Source organism: Sus scrofa, chromosome 2 (genome assembly GCF_000003025.6).
Source record: "Sus scrofa isolate TJ Tabasco breed Duroc chromosome 2, Sscrofa11.1, whole genome shotgun sequence".
In the NCBI taxonomy this organism is placed as follows: domain Eukaryota; kingdom Metazoa; phylum Chordata; class Mammalia; order Artiodactyla; family Suidae; genus Sus; species Sus scrofa.
The window spans coordinates 116,110,844-116,136,843 of NC_010444.4; the positions used below are offsets into that span (position 1 = coordinate 116,110,844).

Consider the following 26,000-nt stretch of genomic DNA (forward strand, 5'->3'; position numbering starts at 1 on the left):
ACTCCATACTGTTTTCCGCAGTGGTTGTACCAATTTACATTCCCAACAGTGTAGGAGGGTTCTCTTTTCTCCTCACCTCTCCAGCATTTATTGTTTGTAGACTTTTTTGATGACGGCCATTCTGACTGGCATGAGGTGCTACCTCATTGTAGTTTTGATTTGCATTTCTCTAATAATTAGTGATGTCGAACATCTTTTCATGTGTTTTTTGAGGAAAACTGCGTGTCTTCTTTGGAGAAATGTCTATTTAGATCTTCTGCCCATTTTTTGATTGGGTTGTTTGGTTTTTTGATGTTGAGCGGCATGAGTTGTTTGGATATTTTGAAGTTTAAGCTCTTGTCAGTTGCTTCATTTGCAAATATTTTCTTCCATTCTGTGGATTGTCTTTTTGTTTTGTTTATGGTTTCCTTTGCTGTGCAAAAACTTTTAAGTTTAATTAGGTCCCATTTGTTTATTTTTGTTTCTATTTTCATGTATATATTTTGAAGCCTGTTGTTAGGTACATATACATGTACATTTGTTATGTCATTTTGGGAAATTGACCCTTAATAATTAAGTAGTGACCGTCTTTATCCTTGTTCTGAAGTCTGGCTGACATGATGTTAATACAGCTGTTCTTGCTTTCTTTGATTCGTGTTTGCATAATATTGCCCTTCTAGCATTTTATTTTTATCCTATTTACACCTTTATATTTAAAATGCATTTATTGGGAGTTCCCGTCGTGGTGCAGTGGTTAACGAATCCGACTAGGAACCATGAGGTTGCGGGTTCAGTCCCTGCCCTTGCTCAGTGGAGTTGTGGTGTGGCTCTGGAGTAGGCCGGTGGCTACAGCTCCGATTAGACCCCGAGCCTGGGAACCTCCATATGCCGCGGGAACAGCCCAAGAAATAGCTAAAAAGACCAAAAATAAAAATAAAATGCATTTATTGTACATGTTATATAGTGTGGTCTTCATTTTGCAATATAATCTTATCTTTATTTAAAATTGATATATTTATAAAATTTACATTTAATGCAATTTTTAGTATGATTGGATTAAAATCCACATTGTTGTTTTATTTTTTAACCTCTTACATTGTTTTTCCCCCAGCATTTCATTTTCGATTGTTCTATTTTAGCTTCATTATTGAAATTTTCATTTAAAAATTATTCATTGCCCTAGGTAATGCAATATACATCTTTAATTAATCAGTTTACTTTTAAATAATATCACACTAATTAACATGTAATATAAGGATTTAACAGTGTTTTCTCAATTTCTTTCCCCATTCTTTGTGCTATTGCTGTCATACATTTTACATTCTTATAAGTACAGTTGCTTGCTAATTTTTTTGCTTGACATAGATATCTTTTAATTAAAGGTGAAGAAAGTAGAATTTTATATTTACCTCCATTTATTCCATTACAACTTTTTATTTCTTTGTGTACAATGTTATATCTTACCAAAGTTTAAAAAAAAAAGCGTTGAAATTTTTCTTACCTATTAGCATTTATACCACCAGTTCCTAACTCTTCTAGGCTCTGTTAAAAATTCGTTGTGTATGGAGTTCCCGTCGTGGCACAGTGGTTAACAAATGCGACTAGGAACCATGAGGTTGCAGGTTCGATCCCTGGCCTTGCCCAGTGGGTTGGGGATCTGGCATTGCTGTGAGCTGTGGTGTAGGTTGCAGACGTGGCTCTGATCCTGCATTGCTGTGGCTCTGGCGTAGGCTGGTGGCTACAGCTCCAATTGGACCCCTAGCCTGGGAACCTCCGTATGCCGTGGAAGCAGCCCAAGAAATGGCAAAAAAAAAAAAAAAAAGACCAAAAAAAAAAAAAATTGTTGTGCATGGGTAGCTAGGAATGTGTCTGATTTTTATAATTATTTTTTCTTACTTAGAATTTCAGTACCATTGGACTAAATATACCATAAGGGATCCTTTGGCCTAATCTTCAAAGTCTGACAGATTTACTTCAACTGATCTTATTTTAAGACTTATCTGAAGTTCTCTTTCTAAGGTTGTACTTAAGCCTGCTTGGTCTCTTTTTGTCTCTGTCTCATTCTCTTGCTTTTATGACTGGAGAGGGAGCATCAGGACCATACTGTCCTACTTTTAATGTTCTCTTTTTAGTAACCTCACACATATATCACATATATAAAGGTAGTTATTGTGTCTCTTCTTACCATTCTCCTTTACAGGTGAAAAACGTTCTGTACCTCTCCAGGGTTTTTATAGAGGGATAAAATCTACTTTCTTCTCTGTTTGTCTTTAACCATTTTATAGTATTTTCTCCTGAACATTTAACAGTCATTTTTGTTCAGGCACATTCCTTCATCAAGATGAAGGAATCAGTATCTCTATGGGGCTAATATTGGCTCTGGGAGGATGTCAGGGCACCAACTGAGGTGGTATAAATTCTCAAGTGTCCCCAGCACCTTTGCCAAGTAATGAAGACTCTCTTGACTCATACGGTCTAGTACTGAACTTAAACCTTCTCCCTGAAACCATACGATCTTGTTTTTTTTTTTTTTACTCCAGTCACATATCTTTAGAAAAGCTCACATATCTTTAGAAATTGAGTAGAGGTCCTCCAAAAGTTGCGTTTACCTGAGGAACTGGTTTATTCCAGATATGACCAAATACAGCAGGCTTAGGCATGTTACTTATTTAGGGATGGGCCAGGAGGAAAAGAGTAGACTGGAAAACCTAGAACTTTTCTGAGCACACTCTCTTCAGTTTTCAGAAAAAAAATCCTCTCAAGACTTGGGCCAGTCTTATAGTAGAACTTATAAACACTTGTCAGTTATGAGGGTAACTGCAAGAGATACTTATTTTCAAGCTTTCCTCTTGATTTCTTGTCCAAAGCATAACATTTTCTTTTTGTTTTTTTCCCCCTCAAGGGGTGCTACATCCATTGTGTACAGATGCAAACAGAAGGGGACCCAGAAGCCTTATGCTCTCAAAGTGTTAAAGAAAACAGTAAGTTTATTTCATTGTATAATAGCATCTCTAAGGGATTTGTGACCTGGAGAAGCCAGGAGCCCTGATTCAAAGGACAAAAGGGCCAGGCAGCTGCTATGTGCAGCTAACTCATTTGAATTGTGATTATGAGAGTGGAGCCCAGTGGGTTATTTTCTGATGGAAATTGTGAGATTCTTTGAAAACAACTGGATCTCAAATTAGATATGGTTGTGGGGAAGAGAAGTATGGAATGGAAAAACATTTAGAGCTGGCAGGTAGACTTTGGTTTGTATACAAATCATGTTTTCAGACATTTATGTACATATATATAATGTCTAATCACAGTTTAATGTACTAGAAAAGCTTGCTATTTAAAAATACCTAAATGAAACACAAATAGATGCATTTGTTAAGGAAGTCATCAGCTTCTAAGTTGATTTTCACATGGTGGGTTTGTGTCAGTAACGTACAACCGGACAAATGCTAATGTATCTGGGACTGAGTCTGCTCATCTAAGAAGATTGTATTTGAATGAGAAGAAAGGATTTTATTTTCGGATTGCTTCTTTTTTGCCCTATACTTGTAGGTGAGCTGAGGAGGCAAAAGTTACTTAGGCTCATCACCAATAAGTAAGAAATCCTAAGGTGAGAGTTCAAAATACAATGTATAGTGGCATTTTAATACTCCCTGACCCCTAAAAAGTATTTGTTATTGTAATTCTCTACTTAAACTTTCTGTTTTTATATGGTTCCTCCTTAGAAAGCCACAAAATGATAACATATTCTTTTAGAGCAAATTCTTCCTTTCTTAAATTTTATGTGAATAAATATATGAAATACATATATTTCATATATATTTATATGTGATTTTTATATATGTATATTTCATATATATAAATATAAATGTATATAAATATGTATATACTTCTGAAATATATACACCTAAGTTTGTGAAAAACCTAGCTGTAACATATTCTGAGGAGAGAAGTATCATTACTTTTGAAGTCAAATAATACCTCTTTGAGTCAAAGGGATTTTTTTCTAAAGGCAGCTTAATACCACCAGCTGTTTATATATTGTCTGGCACAGGGAAATTTTAGACTCTCATGTAAGAAGAAGAGAATAATGGCACAAGATTTTCAGTCAAGTAGAAATAGATTGACATTTTGAAACACTGTTAGAATTTAAGGGCATTCAGCTAACTAGAACAGTTTAATTGAAGAGGGTAATAATATAAATGGCAGTTGCTCTTAATAAACTCTTCATTCTGGATTTCCTTTTCAGTGTAGGCAATGATTTAAGCTACTCCAGGATGTAGAAGAATCTTTTGTTAAGTGTCTACTTTTTATGCAGATATATTGGCATACTTTAGCAGTAGTCACTCAAGAGATGTTTTTGGACTTGGTTGTTTCCTTTCTTGCTGGTTAAAAAAATAGTCAGTAAAACTTGTGTGTGGTTATTTTATTTTCATAGCTGAGGAACTTTGAAAGGCACTAGCTATATAAACATGTAGAAAAATAAGTATTCAGAAATGACTTGTGAATGCTCAGAATCCCCAAGAACAAAGGGCTGGTTTAGAAAGTAATGGTTTATGTCAAAAATCTTTGGATGAAATGGAATAAGAAATAAGTGAAGACATCTGGTAGGTTCATGGCTCTTATTCATTGGAATAGTAAAGCTCTGATTTGCCCTGCATGTCCTCTCCACCTCTGTGGTGAAAACATCTTCCTCAGAAGACAGGCAGGAAGAAAACATGGATAGGAACCAAGTGTCAGATGGAGCTGCAGAACAATGCTGTAAGGCAGATGTTGTCAAACACAGTTAATGTTGTACCAAATAGAATGAGAGAAAAGCCCCAGAGAAACCTCAGTTTTGAGCATGAATTAGATGGAATTCCCAGCATTGTCTCCTAGAATCAGCCATGCCCAGAGATGTGTAAACGAGAGGAAATACAGGCAAAACCACAAAGAGCGATTGCCTCCAGCATTTAATTCCATGTAGGTCATGAAGACAGAACTTCCTCATCCAAATGAAGTGAATGAAGCCAAAGAATCTATTTATGGAGAAAAAGTGAGGCAGGGAAAATGAAGTATTTTTCTAGCCAATTCAGAAAAAGATCTTTTCTTGAGGGAGAAAAAGAGCTTTAGAATACTTGAATGATTTATATAATCTATTTATTAGATTGACCTACATAAAATTGCATCTATTATGCCATTTTCGAACTATAAAAGTGACAATTTTGTGTGTCTCAGATAACCTTGAGACCACTAAACCACCTCCCTGGATAGGTCCTTGGATCCTCATTTTATGACAAGACCTGAACCTCAAAGATCTGAAGAATTATCTGTATTCTGTCTGTATCTACCTATGATCTGCCAGCTATCTCTGAGAATTTCCTAGGGCTGGTGTAATAACCTGGATGGCTTAAAACAGTTAACATTTATTTTATTACAGTTTTAAAGGCTAGAAACCTGAAATTAAGGGGACAGCAGGGTTGATTCCTTCTTGAGGGCACTGAGGGTGAATTTGTTGCCACTCTACTAGCTTCTGGTGACCATCAGCAATGCTTGATTCCTTGACTTGGTTGACAGTGTTCCCTTGACTTGTCATTGCATCGCTCTGATCTGTCTTCTTTATCACATGGCAGTCTTCTTCCTGCATGTCTTCATATCATCTTCCCTCGTTGCATGTCTGTGTTCAAATTTTCCTTTTTTTATAAGGATACCCTGTTGGATTAGAGGCCCACCCTACTCCATTGTGACCGCACCTTAAATTAACTGCTTATGTTTACAAAAACCAGTCATTCTCAATAAAGTCACATCTTTAAGTACTAGGGCTTAGGACTTCAACATAGCTTTTGAGAGGAACACAGTTCCACCCATAATATGATCTGTAGGAGAAGAACTCTAAGGTGAATTTCAAAATGTTCCATTCAATAATCTATCTGAAGTTGAGTAAAAGTTTTATCACATTTAAGAAAGTAATAAGCATAAGAAAACCCATCTATTTTATGAGAGATTAGATTCACATAAAAACATTTTTATTCATTTATATATATATTTTTTTTTTGGCTTTTTTTTTTTTACTTTTTCTAGGACCGCTCCCACTGCATATGGAGGTTCCCAGGCTAGGGGTCAAATCAGAGCTGTAGCTGCCGGCCTACACCACAGCTTATGGCAATGCCAGTAACCCACTGAGCAAGGCCAGGGATTGAACCCGAAACCTCATGGTTTCTAGTCGGATTTGTTAACCACCACGCCGTGACGGGAACTCCTAAAAACGTTTTCCAGTCCAAGAATGTTTCCTATCTCTTCAACAAGTTAATCCTCTTTCCCAGGATCTGTTTAAATGCCTTTTCAAAACAGTTTACCCCAATTCTATTTTGTGACAGTATAATTATTCCTTTCTTATAGGTTAATATTTTAGGAAGGATTTAGTTTATATTAGCAAGGAGGGATGTTTTCCCCCCATTAAACACCCTGATTATCACTGGCAATACATTAAGCACTCATATGTCTTAGTGATAGGCAACGACTCTAATTTATCCATAGGAAGACAGACTGAAGCATCCACTGCCATGGAGAAATCTATGTTCCATTAGCTGTCAGGTAAAAGGACAGAGTTAATGTTGACAATAAACGTAAATTGTCAGGTTCAGAGAGTTGAGTATTTTGGCTAATAAAATATCCTTGTGGGAAATTAACATGTAATTATGACAAAATATTTAAAATTAGCATATATTTTATATATGGATATAATAGCATGTTGTTTGTATATAGATAACTAAAATTTCTAGAATTAGAATACATTAAAATACATCTCAACTAACATCAAGGTTTCTGCAACTTTCAAATAGTTCACAACAAAAAAAGTGTGAGTGTGTATAGGGAGAGAGAGAAAGAGAAAGAAAATACAGGAAAAATCAAGTTATTAAATTTAGGATGGCATAATAGTGTCCATGCTGGTATTTCAAAAAATTTCAATATGTAAGAAAATTCTCATCACAAAAAATGTTTGAATTAAAACATACTTCAGCATTGAGATCCTGTTCAACATAATATTTCTCTGGCCATTCAGAAAGCATTTCAAGATCTTACATTTTCTAAATGTCCTAATGAACACTAATAACTCTCTACTGCAGATGTATTGAAGTGCCAGAAAACAGAAAATGATAGTTAAACCAGTGTTTTACTGTATTGAAAATCCTGGGCTTTTCCAGAAACAACATCCATTTGTCTCATTGCATCACTAATGAGGATAATGCTCTGAGGGTAGTGAGAGTAAGCAGATGAAAATGAATTGAGGGGTTCTCTCGGTTGTTATTTAATTTTTTTCCACTAGTGTTAGTGATTCTTGGACTGAAGAAGTTATCAAATCACGAGGAGTGGCATATCTACTCTCCTCCTAGGGAAAGGTGACCTCCTAGTAACTTTTTATTATGAAACAGTTACAGATTCACAGACAGTGCCATTTTTGTTGTTCACAAATACCTCATTACCTTGCATATAAGAACTTATTGGCTTGCGGATATTAGAGGAACTTTTGCTCTGAACTTTGTAAAACAATCCAAGGTGAGGAAACAAGACTCGCTCTTTTTTCCTTCACACGTGACCCTTTCATCCTCTCCTTTTATTGTGATATTTAGAAGAAATTGAGTAGAATAGAAAGATTTAATAAATTATGTCCTCAGATTAACAATTTTGGGGCATTACAGGATTCTGATAGACATGGCTAGTGGGACAATCAGTGACTTATAAGACAGGACCTTTTTACTGATGTGACATGGCTTTTGAATATGCTGAACTTAAAACTGAACAGAAGGAAAAAAACATAAATTCAAGTAAATGTCAAAATTTAAACAGATTAAGCAGATGGAACCTTCAGTCTGGACTGACATTTACTGAGTTAAATGGAATCACCACTTTTGAAGAATTTTGGTGACAATGGAGTCACAATTTCAGGAATGAGCTATAGGCATAATTATCTCTTTTCCTAAAGAGTATATACCTTAGAGTGTATCTAAATAATCACACTTTAGCCCTATCATTATGACTCATTTTCAAGAACTGATTGAGATTCAAGAAAATTATGCTCACTCACTTATAGTGTCCCTGGAATTTTGAAGACAAATATTTAAATTCTAGAATTCTGATAACATTTCTGGCTATATGGTATATGGCTCAGCTCTTGAAAAAGATTGCATTCAGTTTACTACAAAATCCTTTCTTGAGATACCCAGTATTGAGTATAAAGATTGATCTCTGTGTGTAAATTCAGAATTTATGAGTCTGAGAGCCAATCTCAGTGTATAAATTTAGAATGTATAGATCTTTTGACTTTCCTTAAGAATGGCTGTGCAGTAATGGGGTAAGATCATGGCTATGGGGACAGCTTAAGTTCAGGATTAATTCTGCTGCTTACTACTTGTGTGACTTTACAACAGTTATGTAAATCTCTCAATCAGTTTATTCATCTGTGAAATGGGTTTAAAACATCTACCTTATGGTGTATAAGTGACAATTAAAATGAGATAATTTATGTAAAATATTTCTCAGCACCTAGAAAGCCTGTAATAAATGGTGAACATTGTTCTTATTATTAGTTGTAATGGGTCCACACAGATATTTTATAATAGTACCAGCTCATTCTTTGCAATTCTGTTGTTGTCATTAGCTTGATTTAAAACCAAGCCGTGAAGTGTACAGAGATGAATTAAGCAGATATGCTGCCTTTGAGGTTTTTTTTCTTAATTTCATTTGTTTCTTTTTTAAAATTGAAGTGTAGTTAACTTACAATGCTGTGTTAGTTTCAAGTGTACAGCAAAATGATTTGGTTATACATATATATATATATATATATATGTATGTATTCTTTTTCAGATTCTTTTCCATTATAGGTTATTATAAGATATTGAATGTAGTTTTCTGTGCTATACAGTAGGTGCTTGTTGTTTACTTATTTTATATATAGTAGTGTGTATATGTTAATCCTAAATTCCTAAATTATCTCCCATCCCTGTCCCCACTATTCCCTTTGGTAACCATAAGTCTGTTTGCTATGTCTGTGGCCACTTTCTGTTTTATAAATAAATTCACTTGTATCATGTTTTTTAGATTCCACAATTATGTGATATCATATGGTATTTGTCTTTCTCTGTCTGACTCCACTTAATGTGATAACCTCTAGGTCCAACTGCATTGCTGCAAATGACATTACTTCATTCTTATACAATGGAATATTTTATAAATTATATAATTATACAATATTGTATATAATTATATAATATATATACGTATACACATGTACACATACATGTGTATATCCCCCCAAGATTTAATTATTTTTTCCTTTATTTTAAAATTTACATACAGTAAACTTTAATTTTGGGCATACATTTCTATGAGTTTTGACACATGCAGAGAATTGTGTAACCACCAGTGCAGTAGAGTTATAGAAGTTTTCCATCATCCTAAATGAATACCCCTTCCATGTCACACTTCAACCCTGGAAACCACAGATCTGTTTTCCACCCCTCTGGGTTTGCATTTTCCAGGATGTCATATAAATGGAATGATATAGTACATAGCATTTTGAGTCCAGTTTCTCTCTCTTAACATAATACATTTGAAATTTATCCTTATTATTGGATGTATCAATAATTTGTTAATTTTTATTACTGTGTAGTATTGACGTAACATATTTTATTCATCCATTCACCATTGGGTCACTTAGATTATTTACATTTTTATGGTGATTTATAATAGAGCTCCTATAAACTTTGGCATATAGGTTCTTTTTTTTCTTTTAATTATTTTATATTGTAGCATAGTTGATTTACAGTGTTGTGTTAGTTTCAGGTGTACAGAAAAATGATTCAGTTATACATATATACATTCGTTTTCAGATTCTTTAACCATGTAGGTTATTACAGAACGTTGATTGGAGTTCCTTGTCCTATACAGTAGGTCCTTGTTGATTACCTGTTTTATATATAGTATTGCATATATAATAATCCCAAACTCCTAAGTTATCCCTCCCCTCTACCTTTCCCATTTGGTAACCATAAGTTTGTTTTCAAAGACTGAGTCCATTTTTGTTTTGTAAATAAGTTTATTTGTATCATTTTTTTTAGATTCCACATATAAGTGGTATTATGTGATATTTGTCTTTCTCTGTTTGACTTAATTTACTTCATAGAATAATCTGTATGTCTGTCCATGTTGCTGCAAATGGCATTATTTCATTCTTTTTTGGCTGAGTAATATTCCATTGTATATATGTATCACATCTTCTGTATCGATTCCTCTGTCAATGGCATTTAGGTTGCTTCCATGTCTTGGCTATTGTAAATAGTGTTGCTTTGAAATATTGAGGTTCGTGTAGCTCTTTGAATTAGAGCTTTCTCCAGATATGTGCTCAGGAGTGAGATTGCTGGATCATGGGTAACTCTGTTTTTACTTGTTTAAGAAATTTCTGTACTTTTCTGTAGAATGGCTGCACAAATTTACGTTTCCACCAACAGTGTAGAAGGATTCCTTTTTCTCTGTATCCTCTACAGCATTTATTTGTAGACTTTTAATTTCTAGACTTTAATAGTAATGGCCATTCTAACTGGTGTAAGGGGATACCTCATAGTTTTGATTACAGTTCTCTAATAATTAGCAATACTGAGTAGTTTTTCATGTGCTTGTTGGCCATCTATATGTTTTCTTTGGGGAAATGTCTTTTTAGGTCTTCTGCCCATTTTTAAAATTTTTTTATGTTGAGTCATATGACCTATTTGTATATTTTGGAAATCAATCCCTTGCCATTAGTATCATTTGCAAGTATTTGCTCCCACTCTGTAGGCTGACTTTTTGTTTTATTTATGGTTTCCTGTGCTGTGCAAAAGCTTTTAAGTTTAATTATTTACCATTTATTTATTTTTGTTTTTATTTCCTTTACTCTAGGAGACAGATCCAAAAAAATATTGCTGCGAAGTATGGCAAAGAGTATTCTGCTTATGTTTTCCTCTGGAAGTTTTATAGTTTTATAGTATCCAGTCTTACATTTAGATCTTTAATCTGAGTTTATTTTTGTATATGGTATTGCAGAATATTCTAATTTCATTCTTTTTATTCCCTTTTTTTTGGCGGGGAGCATGCCCACAACATGCGCAAGTTCCTTGGCCAGGGATTGAACACGGGCCACAGCAATAACTCAAGCTACAGCAGGGACAGCGCTGAGTCCTTAGCCTGCTGAGTCACGAGGGAACTCCTAATTTCATTGTTTTACTTATAATAGTCCAGTTTTCCCAGCAGCACTTACTGAAGAGAATTTTTCTCCATTGTATATTCTTGCCTCCTTTGTCATAGATTAATTGACATCAATATGTGAGTTTATTTCAGGGCTTCCTATCTGTTCAATGATATGCATATATCTTTTTATGCCAGTACCATACTGTTTTGATGACTGTAGCTTTGTAGTAGCATCTGAAATCAGGGACTTCATCTTCGTATACTTTGTACACTTTAGTACCCGGCCCAGTGCCCAGCAGGTACTAATTGACACACGTCTATCTATCTATTCAGACATTCTCAATTCACAAGGAAGTAGTATTTCAAATATGCATTTGTAAATTGGCTTTTAGAAATCTGATTATATTTCCAGGCTAGCCTATAAAATCTTCTTTGCCCATTGTCTGTAATACTTTTGATTATAAAGAACAAAGTAAAAATAAAACCACTGCAAAAATAATGATGAAAGTATGGAAAAATAAAATTGAATAAGAAATTGTAAATAATCTGGATCAGCTGTATTTGAGAAATTTTATGTTTGATCTATGAAAAATGAAAAGCTGAAGGAGACTTAGAGGTTAGTGGAACCAGCCCTTTATTATGTCTAATTAAATTTCAAAGTTCATGAGTTTTTCCTTTTTACATAGTGAATTCTTATTGTTCTGTTCTTCTACTCTGACAGTTTTTAGCTCTGTGACTTTGGGCATGTAACTAAACCTGCCTATGCCTCAGTATGCTCACTGAAAAAAATTAGAATAATAGTAACTATCTTAGTGGATTATTGTGAATATTAAATTAAGTAACAGATATGCTGCTTAGAGGAGCATTTGGCATGTATTAAGTGCTTCTTAAATGTCGGATATTATTGTTGTTACTACTTATCTCTTTCTGATGCTCATATACTAAGTACTTCTTTAACTATCACATTCCTTCTTATTTTCTAGTTATTTATGTAATATCCCATTCATCTTAAAAGATTTTAATCTCTCTGCAGGCAGAGGATAGCTTCTATTACACAGAGCGTAAAGATGATATACCATTAGGACTTAGTAAATGTTTTTCAATAACGTTTTTGCTGTCATTTCAAAGCAAATCAAAGAATAGAGGAAGGACAGATGTAGCTTTCTTAGGGAGTTGTGAATGTGCGGTGAAATGGTTAATGTTATATATCAGCTTGACTAGGGTAAGCACCACCCAGATAACTGGTAAAACATCATTTCTTAATGTGTCTGTGAGGGTATTTCCCGAAGAGATTAGTTTTAGAATCAGTAGACTGAGTAATATTAGTGGGTACCGTCCAATCCTCTGGGAGCCTAGAACAAAATGGCAAAGGAATAATGAATTTACTCTCTCTTCTTGAGCTGGGACATCATCTTCTCCTTTCCTCAGACATCAGCACTCCTAATTTTAAGGCTTTCAGACTCAGCTCAGGACTTTATATTAACAGCTCGCTGATGCTCAGGCCTTTGGACTGGGAACTGAATTACACCAGTGGCTCCCCCAGTTCTCCAGATGGCAGATTGTCAGACTTCCCAGCTTCCATAACCATGTGAGCCAATTCCTATAATAAATTTCTTCTTATGTATATATCAAAAAAAAAACCCATAAGCAATGAGCAGCACCAGACATGTTGTATACTTCTGTATGAATAAATTAATTATATATCTGCTAAAAATAGATATATGTGTTACTATTATGAATAAAATTTAATATGATATTTTAAAAGATTTCTGATCATAGGACCTCATACTTAAACCAGTCTTGGATGCCTGTGATTTCTATATTTGGAACAATTTCATCCCTACTGCTCTATTCTTATTCTTGTCATTGGAGCAATGTGAGTTGATCCATAGTGTGAAAGCTGTTTCAGATCTAAATTTTGGCATATTTTAGTTATAATATAAAATTACCTGCAGATTTCAGGAAAGGCTTTTCTTGAATAATTTAATTAACATTCACCTAGTAAATGTTCCTAACTTTTATAAAATTTTATAAGTGCTAAAGTGTAAAAGAGACCTTTTATCCTCTGCAGTTAGTTGAAGAGCCACGCATTGTGACTTGCTAATAATTTTATGAGTTCTTAACTTGCATTCATTTTTCCTTATATTTTTATGAATTACCTCTATGAGTATATACATATGATGCTGCAGGAGACTTTGAAAGATTGCTCTGCATTAAAATGCAGAATGTACTCAGGCTGCCTTCAAATTCTTGGTAGTTAAATCTCCAGAACATCTCCATTAGAGGAGTTTTCAGGGTCCTCAGTTCTAAAATAGAGATAATTCCATTTAAACGGCTGTGTAAACTGAGGATTACCTGTTTTTTGTCTCCTTCGGTCTAACCTTTGGTAACATAGAAAACTGACCATGGACCATTCATTTTTCAGTTTCTGTGATGTATGTAATAGATGGCTAGGTTAATCTCAGTTAAAGATGTGCATCTATTAAGCATTGCCACAGCTACTTTTAACCACTCATGGTTATGCTCTAGAAGTGCAGTCAAGGTCGCCCTTGGTCAGTGACAGAGAAGAGAATAATAAATCACTGGCTCAAATAGACTTTTTCAGCCCAATTGAGGTCTCAGAACACATTAAGGAAAGTAGCTTCCAGATAACAAGCCGTGTCAAGTGAAGTGAAACTTCATTCATTCTGTCAGTTGGAACCTATTGATTTTCATAGGGACTATTAAGCTGGGTTTCCTGGAATAGGAACAGGGATATTTCTATTCAGTTTGTGACCAGTAAATGTCTACAAGTGAAGAGAGGTAGCAGGGTGGAATGTTAAAATTTTTGCCTGATTTGTATGCTTTACCGTTAAAGATCCACTTGGAAGTCTGAACATTCTCGCAGAGAATTAGTTGTTGCAGTTTGGTTTGTTTTCTTTCTTGATAGAAATGCTTTTGGAATCTTTCACAATTCCGCTCACTTATCTATTCCCTCATTATATTGATCTTTCACAGGTATTTTGTTGCCTTTAAAAAAATAAACACCCTAATTCAGAGGCAAGGTGAGGCAAGGCAGGTAAGGAGAGAGAAATTGAGAGATGGAGAGCTGGTGCCTATATGCTACTGACCAAAAAGAAATACTTTGCAGTTACACAGACCGCTTAAGTTATTAAAGGTAAACCTCTAGAACCCAGAACCCTCTTTTATAAGGAGTGTGTGGTTAGAACTCTAGTGACCTTGACCTTTACTATGAATCTATGGAAAAGAAAAAGGAGATAACTAACTAGCCCATACCAGAGGGAGAGCTTATGTTACTATACCCTAATACAAGAAAGAGACCAGAAACTCTCAGTGAGGTGGGTAGAAAAGGCCTTGTAACCAAAAGAGAGATACTGGACATTAGGAGAGTTGAGAGAAGCCCAAGGTCAGGAGGGCAGAGCTGGGGAGTGGTGCCTGATGGACCACAACCAGGAAAGCTGAGAGAGCCTGAAGGAACACAGCTGATCAGCCTCGAAGCAAACTTAGGATTCCTATCTTAGAAGGGAAAACCAGGAAAAACACTTTAATAAGTTTTGATTTTTGTATTTCTTTATGATACAAAGTTGAATGGTGGTCAAATCTTTATCCAGACAATTTAAGAAGAGGAGAAAGAAGGCTAAGAAAAGATCAAGTTGTGAAACTCCAAACCATTAATTTGCTAAGAGAAAGGAAATGAATGACTCTATGCAAAAGATATTGATTAGACGAGATCAAAATAATTTTCAGTATTGAATCTGCTCTTTTAAAAGTAAGCAGTCACTGGAGTTCCCGTCGTGGCGCAGTGGTTAACGAATCCGACTAGGAACCATGAGGTTGTGGGTTCGATCCCTGCCCTTGCTCAGTGGGTTAAGGATCCGGCGTTGCCGTGAGCTGTGGTGTAGGTTGCAGATGCGGCTCGGATCCCGAGTTGCTGTGGCTCTGGCGTAGGCCCCTAGCCTGGGAACCTCCATATGCCGCGGAAGCGGCCCAAGAAATAGCCAAAAAAAAAAAAAAAAAAAAAAAAAGTAAGCAGTCACAAACTTCCTGCTGAGGCCCAGTAAGGTAACGAACGAACCTGACTAGGATCCACGAGGATGCGGATTTGGTCCCTGATCTTGCTCAAAGGGTGAGGGATCCAGCATTGCCGATGTGAGCTGTGATGTAGGTTGCAGACGTTGCTATGGCTGTGAGCAGGCCAGCAGCTGTAGCTCTTATTATACCCCTAGCCTGGGAACTTCCATATGCCTCGGGTGTGAGCCTAAAAAGACTAAATAAATAAATAAATAATAAAAGTAAATAAATAGGAGTTCCCATCGTGGTGCAGTGGTTAACGAATCCGACTAGGAACCATGAGGTTGCGGGTTCGGTCCCTGCCCTTGCTCAGTGTGTTGATGATCCAGCGTTGCCATGAGCCGTGGTGTAGGTTGCAGACGTAGCTCGGATCCCACGTTGCTGTGGCTCTGGCGTAGGCTGGTAGCTACAGCTCCGATTAGACCCCTAACCTGGGAATCTCCATATGCCATGAGAGCGGCCCAAGAAATAGCAAAAAGACAAAAAATAATAATAATTAATAAATAAATAAATAAAAGTAAGCACTCTCAAATCACCAGTTCAGTTGTTGTAACAGTAAAGAAACATAATACTGATATGAATGGAGCCCATGCATAATTTTTCCAGGATATGTAGCAACCCACTTCATATGTTAATAACAAGTGCCTCAAAGGAGTGTTTTGCTTAAGGGAGTTTTTTTTAAAAAAGGGATGTTTTCCTGAAGGACACAGTAGAATGGAGAAGTGGAACCCAGGGCTTTCCAAAATCTGAGTCCCTTCTATTGATACCAGCCAGGTCCTGAAAGAGAAAAAAGACCAAAAAAAAAAAAAAAAAAAGTAAGGAATGACTGTGGCCCAGATCTGGGACTGAAACTAGATGTTGCTCCTTACGAAACTGATAAAGGATGAAAAAGCCTTTGCTGACACACAGGCACAGAGAAGCTGAGTGAAATTCATGTCACACTCTAAAACAAGAGTTTCCTATGTACAGAGAATACAAGCAACATATTTCTTTTCCAAATGCTGTTAAAACCTCAGTTTAATGAATTTCAGCATACAATATCTACTAACAAATGAAAGAAAAATAACGAGAGAGTGTGTAATATACAAAACGTTGCTTGGTGTGGCTCTGTTTGTCTTTTGCCTTTTTTTTTTTTTTTTTTTCTTTCCTTTTTACAGCCACACCTGCAGCATTTGGAAGTTCACAGGCTAGGAGTTGAATCTGAGCTGCAGCTGCAGGCCCACCGCCACAGCATCACCTGATCCCAGCTGTATCTGTGACCTACAGCACAGCTTGTGGCAACTCTGGATCCTTAACCCACTGAGTGAGGCCGGAGATCAAACTTGCATCCTCAGGGAGACAAAGTTGGGTCCTTAACCCACTGAAGCACAATGGAAACTCCTGCCTTTTGTCTTATTGGTAGATGGGGTGAAGTAATGGTCCCTCTTGTGGCTGTGTATGTGGAATTCCAGTTTGCTTTCTGCTTTGTCAGTATCACAGGATAAATTCAATTAAAGCTGCTCATACTTATCTCTATCCTAGAATTCTGAAAAACGTATAAAATGGATAGTTATATCTACAATGCTTTTTTCCCCCACAGCATATCAGGCTGTCACTGGGAGGATTTTACTTTGAAATTTTGAGATCAGAATAATCTAGAACTGTTTTTCCATCATAGCATCAGGAAATAATTTGGGTGTCATGATCAGTTTCAGTTTATGACCTAAATAATCAAGTTTTTGACCTAAATAAATTGACCTAAATAATCAAGTACTATAGGCTATGAATGATTTCTTTTATGAATGATTAATCAAAGTGGATCCAAGAGTACCATCCTCATCTTTTAAATTTTGATGTTTCTTTTTCACAGCTGCACCTGCAGCATATGGAAGTTCCCAAGCTTGGGAACTTGGGGTCTAATTGGAGCTGCAGCTGCCAGCCTACACCACAGCCATAGTAACATGGGATCCAAGCCACATCTGCAACCTACGCCACAGCTTGCGACAACACCAGATCCTTAACCCACTGAGTGAGGCCGGGATCGAACCTACATCCTCAAGGATACTAGTTGGATTCTTAATGGGAACTCCAAATTTTGACATATTTTTATGAAGGGGAATGTGTTTGAGTATCAGTATTTACCTGCCATATTTATATCTGCAAAAAAAGAAATTTAAGTATCCTCTATTTTTTATGATAATTAAAATTCTTCCTGAATCTGGTACCAACTGAATATATTTGGGGGGAAATAGTTAAAGTTTTCCGTCAAAGATATCTTAGTCTTTTTCAGTTTAAGAGTCTCTTTTAATTTAAAAGAATTTCTTTAGGGTAAACATTCAGTGTAAATTCAGGTCTCTTTCAGAGCTCTCTCCCTCATCCCATTCTTCCCATACTGGCTTCAGGGCTCAAGGGCAACTAAGTTACCCATGGGAGCATGGTCCCTAGAGTGAGGCTGAAGCAGCACAGCCATGCAGCACAGCCCACAGCATCATCAGAGGCTGACTACCCTAGAGACCTGACTAGGTGAGAAGACCAGCAACTGTAGACAGCTGGGGGACACATCACGGGGTTGAATAATGGTCAGTCATTCAAAGACGGAATAGCCCAGTACCTGCCCCTTTCTACTGCCTTCTCTGAAGCCTGTCAGTCCTGGAAACTATCAGAGAGGAAGCAATGCTAGGGCACTAGCATGGGATGTATACATATCTACCCAATTACTCACACATGGGACTTCTAAGCTCTGAGCCATTTAATCCAGAGGAGATTTAAGGACACGCTGATGGAGTGCCTTGAGGTTGTACATATCACAGTAAAGAAAAAGACTTTGAGAAGGGCTGAGCTGGTATGCTTTAGTTCTGATTTCGGAAATATCTGGTCTCTTCCCAGAAAAATGAAGCTCTGGGGTTTATGTTAAGGCAAATCCAGACAAGAAGGAATACTACTGTGGAGTAACATCTAGAATGGAATTTTTTTCAAACTTTGAGTCATTAAGACTTCTAATACCTCTTTCCTATTCCAGCCTCATAGCATTCTTATATTACTTTTGGTGTCATTTAAATGCCTTTTTTGTCTATAGCCTGTTCTTTTTCTTTTTTTAAGGAAGTATCTTTAGTATTTTTGAAGACTATTAACCAGGGTATCTGAAGGTCTTAATTGTGTTAGAAAGAACAGTCAAGGAGCTAAAGCTTCTAAGAGTGTCCAGATGTTCCCCTATTCAAAGTATCCTCAGTAAGGGATTCAACCCTAAGATGTAATTGATGGGGTCTAAATGCTAATATATCCAGGAGTACTTTTTGTTTTCATTATTTGACAAGTTACAAAGTCACAAGCTTCTTGAATACCTAATTTCTCAGTTTTAGATCTCATAGATGATTACTTACTTTTAAGATCAAAGGGAGACCTCAGGGCTTCTGAAAGAATAGTGTTACGCCTCTCAACATTCTCTTTGTGAACATTAGGTATTCTTAAAACTTTGCTGTATTTTCAGTGAACATTATAAGAAACAAAGTTGTATTTCCATATTTATATAGAGAAATATGCATGGTTTTAAAAACTGAAAGGAAATGAACCTTTGAGTTTAATGATAATGATTATGTTATAATGGTAGATGTTTCTCTTATTTTTTATATTTTACATTTTTTTAAAGTGGCTATGATACTTCTATAGACATTTATAATATGTATTGCCCTCCAGCCCTGGCAATATGAACATAAAAGAGAATTGAGGAAGCTAATATTATTTTCCCTTTTTAAAATCACCAGGTAGCCATTTCTTTTTTGCATGAATCCGACCATGTGGGTATTGAAGCCACCTCAATATGGGAGTAGGGACCCAGCAAAGCTTTTCTTTGAAACTGTCCCCTGGTAGGCACAGAAACAAAGCAAAAACAAAAAACAAACAAACAAACAAAAAAACAGTTGTGTCCCGTCTCAAGAATTCTCTGCTTACCAAGGATCTCACTTCTTCTTTAGGAGTGCATGGTACATTCCAATTCTCACTGTTCTCTTTTCTAATTTTCATCATTTCACTCTCATTTAATCTCTTCTGTGGTTTTGTTTGACCCAAAGCATGGATCACACCAATTAAAGTCAAGGGGTGCTGTTTGAAAGAGAGACTATGAAAGCTCTTTGTCCTATAATGGGGTAGAGGAGCAGATATGGAGTATCAGTACCTGCTGCGATGAGTTTAGAAAGTCAGTACCTTCACCAGAACACCAGAATTAATTACATTTCATGGAGAATCCCCCGTTTTCTGTGGGAGAAAGTGGCCGTTTGTGGCTCACAGTTTGGAAATCACAAGCTATTATCTTTGTAAGCTCTAGGAGATCTGGGTACTTAGCTCAGACTGTGAGACAGGCAGGCATTCTCTACTCCATTGGTGTTGATAACATGACAAAAATGTTATATAAATTTGAATGGTGGGAGGAGAAATGACTAACCAAGTCCAGTCTCATCTAACCAAACAGGCATATTTCCCTTTAAACCACTAACCTTTTGTAGTCAAACAGCACCATCCCTCATTTATTCATTCAATAAATTAATGTATGCTAGGGGTTGGTAAATAACACTGGGAATACCGACGTGTAAAAAATAGACAAGCTCTTACTCTCATAGAGCTTCTGTTCTGGTGGAAGAAACAATGAATTCATGACTCAGTGGTAAGATAGATTTGTGTAACTGTTATAAAGGGATTAGAGTGATGATTGGGGTGTGTGTATGTGTCTGGGTGTGTAGCTATTTTTGATGCAGTGGCCAGGGAAGTCCTCTCAGTTACTCTCTGAGTGAAGTGAGATGATCTGGTGGAAGAAGGGGTAGCATGTGCAAAGAAAGGCCTTGGAGCCTGGTCTGGGACTTGGGGGGCCTGTGTAGAGAGAAAAAAATGACATGATCAAAAGGGTGAGACCAAGCCATCCTGAGTTTTAAGACCTTGATCAAGTTTGCATTTATTTTAAACACAATGGAATGCCAACAAAGGCATTTAAGTTGAAGAGAGACATGATCTGATTGACATTGTAAAGGTCTCACTCTGGCTGCTCTATGCAGAGGGAATGATTGCAAAGGCTAAGAATCAAAGCAGGGAGACTAGTCAGGAAGTGTTACAGTAACTATAGCCTTTAAAGTAAAAGAAAAGTCAGACCAGAATGGTGATAAGGAGTGATCCGTTTTGTGTGAGGAAGAGAGTGATCAAATATTATATTAAGTGCTGCTGATGGAATAAGATCAGAAAAGAAGCTAGTCTTCTACAAGGAGACCACTGATTTCTTCTAAAGGCAGTTTGGGAGGGGTTCTTGGGATGAAGCCAGATTAAATTGCACTGACAAACATATGGGAGAAGGGAGGAGGAAGTGGATAAAGAATGCAGAGACAGCTCTGGAGAGGTTTTCCACTAAGCCAGGTGGAGACCGGCTTTGGAAGCAGGAAAAGGGGTAAAGAACAAGATGAGGTCTTTTTAAAAATAAGAGATAAAAATAAGAGATAGTAAGTGAGGATTGCCACCATATATTCTCAATGCCAGAGATGAAACAAGAGAAAGAGGTGTGTAAAAATGTAAAGTCCTTTCTACTTTATATACCATGTTCTCTTCCTTCTTTTCTCTCCCTCTGTTAAGCCAGACCTGCTTCTAAAGAGAGTCTGGCATCAGCCACATCTTCTGCATAAACTTTGTTCAGCTTGTTGTCTCTCCCAGGAATTTTTTTTTTCTTTTTTGTCTGCACCCACAGCGTATGGAAGTTCCCCAGGCCAGGGATCAAAAGCCAAGCTACAGTGGCAGTCTAGGCCACAGGTGCAGCAATGCCAGATCCTTAGCCTGCTGCCCTTCAGTGGGGACTCCTCTCCCAGGAATATTTTAAGCCTACTTCATTCACTTTAAAGTCAAAGACTGTTTTCTGTGAAAGAATTTCTAGCATCTGTAAGCAGGAGGCTTATATTTTAGAATATAAGAATGAAGGAGCAGAGGTAACCTCCCTGGAGGAAGCTGTTCTCTTCTGAACCTACCTGACTTAGAGAAGTTTCAGGGTCTGAAAGACAAGTATCTTTCTTTCTGGGTTGAGCTTCTCAGTGAATTTTTGTCTTGCCTAAATTCTATTCTAACCTCTGAGCTCCTCTTCCACTAGAAAGCTTTCTTTTCTCCTTTTTGCCCTCCCAAATGTTTTAGAATTTCCAGGGAGTAGGAGATGGCTATTATAGAACTACCGAAATATGTTTCATAATATTCAACACCAAGCCTATTTGAGTGAAATGCTTCATTAGTTTGTCTTCCCATACTGATCAGAACCAGATTGGCATTATGCTAGAATTGGTAAATGTAACAGAGGATATTGGTTTCTCTACAATTTCCATGTTCTTCCTGTTCCCACCCCACCAAGTCCAGCGCTTATCACCACCTCCACCTTTGAACCATCACATCCTTCCTTTCTCCTCTCCATCAGATCCAAAGTCACACTGGGAGAATAACATTCAAGACAAAAGACTATCCAGTACAAAGTGGGGAGGTTCAGAAGTGGAAATGCCCTTTACGTCTTCAAAGATCAATTAGATGATCAGTGTTGTACTGTACTGTACTGTACTGTAGTAACAGGATGAATGGAAGACACAAGATAGCCAGGTTTCTGTTAGGTCTGGAAGATAAAGGGTATAATCAGACTTGGTTAAAATTCTGTAGTTATTAGACATATGAGCCTCATATAGGAAAACCTCAATATTTGTATCTGTGTCCCACATTTGATTTTTTGCGTGTTCAAACAGCAGTTCTTAGCTTTCAAATCTTTGTAGGCTAAAACTGTCATTCTTAAATTTAACAAAGCTCTAGTTGTCTTTTCACCACATATGTTAGTGCCAACATGTACTTGTTGATATGTCAGAAAACAGAATGCTAAATTAAGCAGAAGCTGTGCATAAAGAGTTGTGAAAAGTTAAAGACATTTGTCTGTTTACCCATTAATAATTTATATTTTGCTTCTTTCCACCAAAGATTTGAGGAGCACAGCTCTGTACTTCTTAACTTCACATCATGTTCTCTTTGTTAAAACCAAAAAGGAGCCCAAGAAGCCAGAGGGATAACAGAGACAAAAGAAGACATACGGTCTCAATCTCTGCAAAGAACATGAGATGAGGCTGAGAATTTTATGTGGAAATGCTATTTTATTTGACTGAATCATGGAAGAACTAAAGCATAATCTCTATCCATTTAGGTCACCCCAACTTGCCAAGAGTATTTGAAGTTTCAGAGTCTAGATGTAGAACATATATGAGGCAGCCAAGAGGATCGAGGCTGCCAGAAATCCATGTTGCAGTCCATCTCTTTTTCTCTAGTTCATTCACCACCTCTGTCTCTAGCCATCATTCTCACATGCAGAAGCTGGTCTTCCTCCCCACCCCCTCATTAATTCCTCATTACTTTCTTAATCACATATTTTTTAATTCTTCCTTCTTTTTTCCTCCCTCAACCTTCCCAACCCCAGCATAGGAGTAAATTTGCTGCATATCTCAATGAAGGGCTTGTATTTGATCAACTCTGTTCCAATGGTGGAGTCTTTTTCTCTGATATTACTCTAGAATTATACCTCTTATCCATTTCTTTCTTCCCCATGGAGACAGCAAATTTGGGATTTCTTTCAATATTAAGGAACCTGGATTTCTACAGAGTTTTAAAACTGTACAAATCTGTGTAATCACTCTTATGAAATTATTTTTTTCTTAAATGACTTTATGAGGATGAAAGGATATATTTCTTTGAATATTTAGGGCAGTTTAAATAAGGGAGGTAAAATGAAACTTTACAGAAAAACCCCATGTGTCCAAGCCATTTTATAATTATCCATTTCATATTGGCAACTAGAACAATGGCACAAAGAATGTAAGTGGGAGACGAAGCTCTTTCTGAGAGGCAATAAAATACAATAAATTAGAAAAGCAGAACTGTGGTCCCACTGCTGTCAATCTGGTTTACCTGTGACAGATTAAAAACTCAAGACTGAATCCTGTTTGGGCAAAATTCCTATGAGCCTCCTCAGATTCCTTCCACCTGCCTATCTTCCAAACCAGGGAGGGCTGGACCACCCACTGGCCATTTCATACTACCAGGCCAACCAAACATGTACCTTAAGTCTCTTTAAATTTGAGTGAGATATAACATCCTAGGAGGAGGGATATGGCATCACAAATAATAGCCCAAGAGATTAGATATGCAGTCAGAAGTATGGAAAGGATGGGAGTTCCCGTCGTGGCTCAGTGGTTAACAAATCTGACTAGCATCCATGAGGACTCATGTTCAATCCTTGGCCTTGCTCAGTGGGTTAAGAATATGGCGTTGCTGTGAGCTGTGGTGTAGATCACAGACACAGCTCAGATCCTTCATTGCTGTGGCTGTGGTGTAGGCCGGCAGCTATAGCTCTGATTCGACCCCTAGCCTGGGAACCTCCATATGCTGCAGGTGTGGCCCTAAGAAGAAAAAAAAAAAAAAGGTATGGAAAAGTTAGCACTGTGGGGCCAGAATTCACCAATGGGAAAGAGGAAGAGTTTCCTCAGCAGTAAACTCTCTTTCTTTCCTCCTGCCCATGAACTTTTTAAAGGCATGGTGGCCTTATATAGCTCTTCTGGAGAACTACCCACCAGTTGGATACAACTGCCCACATGACCTTCTGTGTCTTTACAGCTCAGTGTAAGCAGTGGGCTCACTGCACTGCTCATCTCTTACCTGGCCTCACTTCCCCTTTTCTTACTCTCACTGCCTTGGGTTTGCACTTTCCAAATAAAACACCTAAATGTTGATAGTCCACCTTAGGTTTGTTTTCTGGGAAACCTAAGTTAGAATTTTAGCAATGTATATTTTTTATAATTGAAAATTCTTAGTAATTAAAAACTACCATTCTTCAAGGTATTTCATAGATAGTAAAGGTACGTTGTTTGGGGTTTCAGTATTATTGTAATGTTTTGCTAAAGCCATCTGTCACTGTTTCTCAAGGTGCAGACTCTGTCCTCTTCTGCTGTCACAGTTTCAGAGGAAAAGAGAATATTTTTTTCTTGGTTATTTGAGCAAAATTTGGAGGGAGTTTCCTGATTGTGGTGATTTCGATCTGGTGGATGTCTCTGATGAAATCACTATGGCCAGAGAACAGAGTACTCTGATTGGTTAGGCTGGGTTAGGCTCTCTTCTGTGGAAGGAAGACAGGTGAAGTCATGGACAGCTCCAGTGGGCTTGGGACAGGGATCTATAAAAGAAAGGAAGATGAGGAGGAGTAGGTTGTGCCTTAGTGGTAATAGCAATGACTTTTGATAGCAAAGGGGCCATGCAAGGGGTCTGATACGTTGTGACCCATATTTTTGTATCTGAAGCAGAGGGGAAAGACCCTGCAGCTGGACAAAAAAGGGAGGAAGGAGACACGGGACAAAAAGTTTAGGAATTAATCTCTACAATTGACCTGATTCATCTAGATTGTTATTGCTATTTCTGATTCTCTACTCCAATGAAGACATTTCTAAGGTGGGAATATCTTTCAGTTTCTCTCATTTTTGCCTTTTAGGTGGACAAAAAAATCGTAAGAACTGAGATAGGAGTTCTTCTTCGCCTCTCACATCCAAACATTGTAAGTGGTTTTTAACCTACTGTTTCAATTAATGTCCAGAGTTACGGAATGAGATTTTTGTTTTTTACTTTCCATTCTGATAATGAGGAGATTCTTCCTCCAGCTCTTTTTCCTATCTGATCTTGTTTTTTAATTCTTTAACTGAATAAATCTTAAGAATACTGTCCCTTGAAAGAGTTTCCAAATGGACAGATAAGTAGTATATACCATCTTTATTTTCATGCATAAATGGATTTTCATGCATCTTTATTTTTCACACAAAAAAACCTGGAGGTTTTTTTTTTTTCTCTCTAATAAAACACTGGCTTTTTCCTTTTGTGTGCCTATCTTATTAATATGCCATCGCTGAAATGCCTGTGGAAAAAAAATGCATTTCTTTCCAAAGTCATTTCCATCTCCTATGAGAGAGTATTTGCTTCCGAAACAATGTGAAGATTCAAATAAATGATGTAGTTGAATGGAGAAAATAAAACATCCTCCGAAGCTCTGCTCTAGGCTATGTCCAGACAAAGGCACTGAGAGAAAAAAGAAGGGCTGGGGGAAAGCTTTCTAGAGCCAATGAAGTGAAAAGAACAAAATCATTTTCCAGGCCATAACTTGTTTTTATGAATTGAGCCACTTAAAATACTTTTCTCATTTCTTTGTGAAAGTTGCAGGGTTCAGGAGGATGACCTGCAATGCTTAGGCTCAAGGCAAAGTACTTAAAACTTCTATATTAGCTAGCAATGTATTCAGCTATAAATAACAGAAAACTCAAATATGGTGATTTAAACAAATATTTTCCTTCTGTTGTAAGAAATCAGAAGCTAGGCAGTCGTTGGCACTGGTTCAGCTCCTCAATGATGCCATCGAAGATCCAGATGCCTTCCATCCACTGGTTCTACCATCTTCAGTTGCACTGGCTTTCACCTCCATGCTATACCCTCCATGTTCCCTCCATGGTTTCCCTCACAGCTGCCGCACAGTCTTTACAAGTCTTCAAGTCTATATTCAAGACAAAAGGAATGCAAAGACCTCACTAGTAGAGTCTGATGAGAAGAGAAAAAGCTTTTCCATAATTTTCAGCTGCAGCAGAATTCTCTTCAGATTTTATTGACCAGAGCTAGTTACAAGATCACCCTAAACTGCATGGTGTCCAATCATAATCCTTAATTTGAGACTAGGCATCTTGCTTCCCTAAACAAACCAG

At 37.0% G+C, this 26,000-nt stretch overlaps 1 protein-coding gene across 8 annotated transcripts in view; it reads left to right on the forward strand.

Moving 5' to 3' along the window:
• The window catches only part of CAMK4 (calcium/calmodulin dependent protein kinase IV), a 324,433-nt gene that overhangs the window by 200,441 nt on the left and 97,992 nt on the right, over window positions 1–26,000 (forward strand). For 4 of the 8 annotated variants that reach the window (XM_021084617.1, XM_021084619.1, XM_021084618.1 and 1 more), the window contains 2 exons: window positions 2,882–2,960; window positions 24,749–24,811. In XM_021084617.1, the coding sequence (XP_020940276.1) occupies window positions 2,882–2,960; window positions 24,749–24,811 (142 nt within the window). The remainder of the gene's footprint in view (window positions 1–2,881; window positions 2,961–24,748; window positions 24,812–26,000) is intronic. The other 4 variants (XM_021084620.1, XM_021084616.1, XM_021084622.1 and 1 more) reach the window with 1 other exon arrangement.